This window comes from Salvelinus fontinalis, chromosome 23 (assembly GCF_029448725.1).
Source record: "Salvelinus fontinalis isolate EN_2023a chromosome 23, ASM2944872v1, whole genome shotgun sequence".
In the NCBI taxonomy this organism is placed as follows: domain Eukaryota; kingdom Metazoa; phylum Chordata; class Actinopteri; order Salmoniformes; family Salmonidae; genus Salvelinus; species Salvelinus fontinalis.
In genome coordinates this window covers 1,903,017-1,910,392 of record NC_074687.1, presented here as the reverse complement: position 1 = coordinate 1,910,392, position 7,376 = coordinate 1,903,017, and the positions used below count along the sequence as shown (strand labels likewise).

Here is a 7,376-nt window from a genome sequence, read left to right as displayed (position 1 = left end):
CACACAAGACATGTACAGTCTGCACTCAATAATACATGTCACCCTGCCTATCCTGTCAAAGTATTTGTATTTATTTTTCGGTAATAACAATTACCCCCACCTACGACATTCTTTCAAAAAGTATACTCAGTCATAACAGACTTTCCATCAGCAAATACAATTCAGAGAATGAAAAGGAACGTTTGACATCTTCCTGAGTCTGAGGGTGGTTTGACATCTTCCTAAGTCTGAGGGTGGTTTTAACATTCCTAACTCTGAGGGTGGTTTTAACCTTTCTGAGTCTGAGGGTGGTTTAACCTTCCTGAGTCTGAGGGTGGTTTGACCTTCCTGAGTCTGAGGGTGGTTTAACCTTCCTGAGTCTGAGGGTGGTTTGACCTTCCTGAGTCTGAGGGTGGTTTGACATCTTCCTAAGACTGAGGGTGGTTTGACATCTTCCTAAGTCTGAGGGTGGTTTTAACCTTCCTAAGTCTGAGGGTGGATTGACATCTTCCTAAGTCTGAGGGTGGTTTGACATCTTCCTAAGTCTGAGGGTGGTTTTAACCTTCCTAAGTCTGAGGGTGGATTGACATCTTCCTAAGTCTGAGGGTGGTTTAACCTTCCTAAGTCTGAGGGTGGTTTGACATCTTCCTAAGTCTGAGGGTGGTTTGACATCTTCCTAAGTCTAGGCTGTATCATCACATAGGCTGTATCATCATTGTCGGTGATCAGGCCTACCACTGTTGTGTCATCAGCAAACTTAATGATGGTGTTGGAGTCGTGTTTGGCCACGCAGTCGTGGGTGAACAGGGATAACAGGAGGGGACTGAGCACACACCCCTGAGGAGCTCCAGTGTTGAGGATCAGCGTGGCAGATGTGTTGTTACCTACCCTTACCACCTGGGGGCGGCCCGTCAGGAAGTCCAGGATCCAGTTGCAGAGGGAGGTGTTTAGTCCCAGGGTCCTTAGCTTAGTGATGAGCTTTGTGGGCACTATGGTGTTGAACGCTGAGATGTAGTCAATGAATAGCATTCTCACATAGGTGTTCCTTTCGTCCATGTGGGAAAGGGCAGTGTGGAGTGCAATAGAGATTGCATCTTTGGATCTGTTGGGGCGGTATGCGAATTGGAGTGGGTCTAGGGTATCCGGCATGATGTTGTTGATGTGAGCCATGACCAGCCTTTCAAAGCACTCATGAATACCGACATGAGTGCTACAGGCGGTAATCATTTAGGCAAGTTACCTTAGTGTTCTTCGCTTCCTTGGGCACAGGGGATATGGTGGTATGCTTGAATCATGTAGGTATTACAGACTCGGTCAGGGAGAGGTTGAAAATGTCAGTGAAGACACTTTCAGGCACACTTAGCCAGCATGGCTACCACAGCATTCTGCAACGATACGCCATCCCATCTGGTTTGCACCTAGTGTTTGTTTTTCAACAGGAAAATGACCCAAAACACACCCTCAGGCTGTGTAAGGGCTATTTGACCAAGAAGGAGAGTGATGGAGTGCTGCATCAGATGACCTTGCCTCCTCAATCACCCGACCTCAACACAATTGAGCTGGTTTGGGATGAGTTGGACTGCACCGTGATGGAAAAGAAGCCAACAAGTGCTCAGCATATGTGACCAACTGCCTTGATTCGGGCTTATGTGGCAAAATTTGAAATTGTGTTTTTTATATATATAAAATCAGAGACACAGAGCTACAAAATAGTATATCATACATTGCATTTGAGGAACAATGGGAAAGTAATTTTGCTTCGATAGTTGATTAAAAAAAAATGGCCTTTGAATGTTTTGGTACCTACTGGAAAGCTCCTCTTTGTCTACACCCTCTTAAGCTTTCGGTCTCCTTAAGGGTTGATCCGAGTGTTCTGTCCTCACAACAGCAGTCAAGCACCCAAGCTAACTGGCTAACGTTGGCTAGCTTGCTAGCTACTTCTAGACACTAATGAGAGAACAGCTCACTCTGACCATTTTACTCGCCCTAGCAGAGCTGGTTAGGCTGTTTCATGTTATCCAGAGCGTTGGTGACTGCAACTGTGCTGCTGGCAACAATTTACACTTTTTAGCCAACGTTTACTGACGGGCCATATTCAACGGGTTAGTCTGCTCTCTGGCACACTCAGACGAGAGTGCTCTGACACCGGAGTAGATAGCCAGAGCGAATTTACCAGCTATGTCTAGCAACAGTTGTCGCAGTGACATTAAATGGTTACTTGCATATTAAGACAGGTAGCTAGCTAGCTAGGTAAACAATGAACCATAATCCCAATTCATGACGTTACTACGCTGCATGAATATGCAGGTATCTAACCAACCAGGTTCAATGTTAGCTAGCTAACATTAGGCTAACTAGCAAAGCAAATGACTCTGAGATACGAATAATAAGATCATACACGTAACATTAGCTAGCGAGCCAACCAGTTAATGTTAGCTAGCTAGCTAACAGTATACTTTCTGTCATAATTAGAAACGTGTAATACCTGAAAATATCTTTCCCGTATACATCATTGGTGGACGCTTCTCCCTGTCACGGATGCCATGGTTGCCCTTAGTTGAAGATGTAATCCAGCTCACTGGTCACCATAGCAGCACCCACCTGTAGCACGCGCTCCAACAGGTATATCTCACTGGTCATCCCCAAAGCCAATTCCTCCTTTGGCCGCCTTTCCTTCCAGTTCTCTGCTGCCAATGACTGGAATGAATTGCAAAAATCCCTCACTAACTTTAAGCATCAGCTGTTAGAGCAGCTTACCGATCGTTGCACCTGTACATAGCCTATCTGTAAATAGCCCACCCAACTACCTCATCCCCATATTGTTTTTTGTTTATTTTGCTCCTTTGCACCCCAGTATCTCTACTTGCACATTCATCTTCTGCACATCTACCATTCCAGTGTTTAATTGCTAAATTGTAATTATTTCACCACTACGGTCTATTTATTGCCTTACCTCCCTACTCTTACTACATTTACACACACTGTATATAGACTTTTATATCATGTTATTGACTGTAAGTTTGTTTATCCCATGTGTAACTCTGTGTTGTTTGTGTCACACTGCTTTGCTCTATCTTGACCAGGTTGTCGTTGTAAATGAGAACTTCTTCTCAACTGGCCACCTGGTTAAATAAAGGTTAAATAAAAATAAATAAAAATAGCTGGGGAGGCCTGTCTGGCTGGGGAGGCCTGTCTGGCCGGGGAGGCTTGTCTGGCTTGGGAGGCCTGCCAGGGGAGACATGCTTGTCTAGCTGGGGAGGCCCGTCTGGCTGGGGAGGCCCATCTAGCTGGGGAGGCCTGTCTGGCTGGGGAAGCTTGTCTGGCTGGGGAGGCTTGTCTAGCTGGGGAGGCTTGTCTGGCTGGGGAAGCTTGTCTGGCTGGGGAGGCTTGTCTAGCTGGGGAGGCCTGTCTGGCTGGGGCTGCTTGTCTAGCTGGGGAGGCCCGTCTGGCTGGGGAGGCCCATCTAGCTGGGGAGGCCTGTCTGGCTGGGGAAGCTTGTCTGGCTGGGGAGGCTTGTCTAGCTGGGGAGGCTTGTCTGGCTGGGGAGGCTTGTCTGGCTGGGGAAGCTTGTCTGGCTGGGGAGGCCTGTCTGGCTGGGGAAGCTTGTCTGGCTGGGGAGGCTTGTCTAGCTGGGGAGGCCTGTCTGGCTGGGGCTGCTTGTCTAGCTGGGGAGGCTTGTCTAGCTGGGAGGTCTGTCTGGCTGGGGAGGCTTGTCTAGCTGGGGAGGCTTGTCTGGCTGGGGAGGCCTGTCTAGCTGGGGAGGCCTGTCTGGCTTGGGAGTCCTGCCAGGGGAGACATGCCTGTCTAGCTGGGGAGGCCTGTCTGGCTGGGGAGGCCTGTCTTGCTGGGGAGGCCTGTCTGGCTGGGGAGGCCTGTCTGGCTGCGGAGGCCTGTCTGGCTGCGGAGGCCTGTCTAGCTGGCTATATTCTGGTTGGAACATGTATGATTAAATGTCACCATTGAGCTAATAGATGTGCCAACATTGAATTCATGTTGATGAGAGGAATCACTTGAAGCCATTGCGTCTGGTCAGTTCTTTCAGTTTTGCCCAAAGGATTGTTGTAACAGGCTGACTACACCGCTGGCGTCGTATGCGTGAGAGTTGCAAAATAAATGTTATATATTATTCAATTATTGCACCCACACTGCCTGCGCGCGCCAACGAGCGTCTGCGTTGCCAAGCGCTAAAATAGAAGTCAGTTCTATTTGTGACGCAGATCGCGCTTCAAGTCCTGCCTCTCCCATCTCCTCATTGGTTTATAGAAGCAGGTACCCACGTGCCATCTCCTCATTGGTTAAACCCATGTGGGTGACTGAAAGACGGACGAGGTCGGTGGCAGTAATGCACCTAATTTATGAAAGTTGCCAATCGCAATATAAAGTCCAAAGAAGAAAAAGCCTGGAAGGAGGAGAGATGTCTAGAAACGATTCGGTTGACCGTTTTATGTGTGGATTAATTGGTGGAGTAGAGGACCTTGTGCATTTCAGGTAAAATAACAACTCAATGTTTAAATCCCAGGACAAATTAGCTAGCAACAGCAAGAATGCTAAACAGGACAAATTAGCTAGCAAGTGCAAGCTAGCTAGCTAAATTGCTATAAATGTAAAATGCTTTTCGACCTGTCCCCAAATTAATGTCATTGGTTCAGAGTTTGTTTTGATATTTTAACCTGCGTGTCGTGATCGCGTTTGGTGTAGGGGGACAAAATAAATGTATGCACGATGGTGCACGATGGCGCACGATGGCGCACGATGGCGCACGATGGCGCACGATGGCGCACGATGGCCCACGATGGCGCACGATGGCGCACGATGGCGCACGATGGCGCACGATGGCGCACGATGGCGCACGATGGCGCACGATGGCGCACGATGGCCCACGATGGCGCACGATGGCGCACGATGGCGCACGATGGCGCACGATGGCGCACGCACGCAGCCGGTTTGGGTTCCGTGTTAATGTCCGCCTCCTTTTCAAAAAAGCCCACCTTGGAGGAGGGGCCAGAGCAGGAAGCACTGCCCAACACAGGTTGTAGTCTTTCAGAAAGACGTCCAATGGCGTGATGGGACATAGACAACCTTATCTCCACCCACACAAATTTATAGTATCAGTATAAAACAGAGCCTTGGAGAAATGCCACAAAGCAGGACTATAGATATACACCCCCATCAATACAACAGAAGCTGTCATAAGTTTCTGACCATAGTTCTTTTGTATTTTCTTTGTTTTAGTATGGTCAGGGCGTGAGTTGGGTGGGTATTCTATGTTTTGGTTTTCTATGTTGGTTTTTGCCTTTTTGCCTTTGGCCTGCTTTGCTTTATCTTGGCCAGGTCGCAATTGTAAATGAGAACGTGTTCTCAATTTGCCTACCTGGTTAAATAAAGGTTAAATAAATAAATAAATAAAAATGATTCTCAATCAGAGGCAGGTGTCGTTAGTTGTCTCTGATTGAGAATCATACTTAGGTAGCCTTTTTCACCTGGGTTTTGTGGGTGGTTATTTTCAGTCTTTGTGTGTCTGCACCAGACAGAACTGTTTCGGATGTTTCTTTGTTGTTTTGTTATTCAGTGTTCAGTTTTGGATTATTATTAAATATCATGAACACTAACCACGCTGCACCTTGGTCCTCACCTTCTTCCACCGACGACACCCGTTACAGCATCGTTCAGCGCTATAAGCCCTGACCTGACTCCCTCCTAGGAAAATATGTGTGAAATAGATCTCATTTTGTCATTTGAAAAAAGTGCCCATCACACAATTAGTTAGGAACTTTACATACAAATTCTTTTCAAGTTTCTTTTTAAGGCTATTTACTGAATTATTCTGTTTTAATAAAATACATAATTTGAAGAACAAACGTAATTGTGGAAATTCATATTTTGCAGCAAAATACTTTAATCTCAAGAGAAGACTGGTTAAATATTTATTTTTCTCTTACTTCGGCGATTGGCTACTCCATGTGCTGGAGACAAACACTGTCCCAAAAAATTCTCAAATTTCGCAACACTAGCCATAAAGAATTGCGAAATAAATGGAATGTACAAAGGAGTGTCTGAAATAGGATCTACATCCTAGCTGTATAAAAATAGGAAGATAAAACTCCAGAATCAACACAGGTTCCTGAATACAGGGAGAAATGAATACTACTGCATTTCTGTTGGTTTCCCTGTGCTGCTGCTGCTGGCTGTCTGCGGCTCAAGAAGAGACCAAAAAGACTGAAAATGAAGATAAAGAATGCCAGACATCACAAGGCTCCTGCTACCCTGACTTGTGCAAGCTGCTGAAAGACTTCGGTGTCATGCAGGAGAAACTGCGAACCACGGTGGAAAAAGTGGGAGTCATGGAAACCCAGCTGAAAGTTAGCGAGAATCAACTTGAGGAACTGAAAAATAACGAGAGAAGGAAGGTGATCTTTTCGGCTGCCCTGGGCGGGAATGGGCACACCGGGCCAATCGACCATGACACTACCCTGATCTACAAAGAGGTCATCACTAACATCGGCGGTGCCTACAATCCAAGTACAGGGGTATTTGCTGCCCCTATTGCAGGGGTCTACTACTTCAGTTTCTTCTACCATGCCGGAGGAAGTCAGGTTAAATACATCTCCTTGTTCAAGAATGGACAGCGCATGATCAGTTCCTCTGATCACCAGTGTAGCAGTGATGGAGCTGACAACGGGGCTAATGCAGTCACTCTACAGCTGGAGGTGGGGGACCAGGTCTTCATACGCCTAATGGCTAACACTCACGTGTGGGACTCTGTAAACCACACCACCTTCAATGGGTTCCTGCTCAAACAAGTGTGACGATACATTGGTAGCGTTTGTCCTCTGCTTTCTACTGTTGATGATATTATTATTGTGAACAGCTAATCTTTCTCACGTACTGTAACTCCTGTATCCTAATTCCTGATGTAATCTATATATCCATCATAATGTATTCAATATAACCATCGTATTCATCATTGTGTAGTCTATATATCCTTTTTGATGTTTTCAGGCTGACAGTGTTGGTAAAATACATCGGTAGGCTAGCGCTGTCCTTTACTTTGTAGCTTGTGTGACAGCATCTCCTATCTTCTTTTGTTTCTGATGTGATGACTGTGTGTTGTTACACTCGTGTTCAACACCGAGACAAAACACCATTGTTAAAAAGCAAATAAAGTCTTTAAAAAAAAGAGAAGGAAAGAATTTATTGCCTGATTCCAGTTTTTCACAATTAATTAATTAACACACGTTGGATGAAACTACATTTCAGGTTCTCTAAACTATAAACACAAATCCCCAAACCAGTTAGGCAATTTACCCAAAACCCCACAGATGTCTCGCAAAAATGAAACACAGCTATTAAAATCATGTACTCTCTGCTCAAAATGAAACTCTGCAAACAAATGAGAC

The 7,376-nt window shown here is 46.0% G+C and overlaps 1 protein-coding gene across 1 annotated transcript; it reads left to right on the top strand.

Annotated features, from left to right (window-relative positions):
- The first annotated feature begins 6,012 nt into the window (after positions 1-6,012).
- LOC129821508 (complement C1q-like protein 2) lies at positions 6,013-6,943 on the top strand. Its single transcript, XM_055879180.1, has one exon. It carries the CDS (start codon positions 6,117-6,119, stop codon positions 6,783-6,785), a length of 669 nt encoding a protein of 222 aa, XP_055735155.1. The 5' UTR covers positions 6,013-6,116; the 3' UTR covers positions 6,786-6,943.
- The last annotated feature ends 433 nt before the right edge of the window (positions 6,944-7,376 follow it).

Coding starts and splice junctions, on each gene's coding strand:
- LOC129821508 (XM_055879180.1), top strand. CDS start 6,117: ATGAATACTACTGCATTTCTGTTGGTTTCCCTGTGCTGCTGCTGCTGG.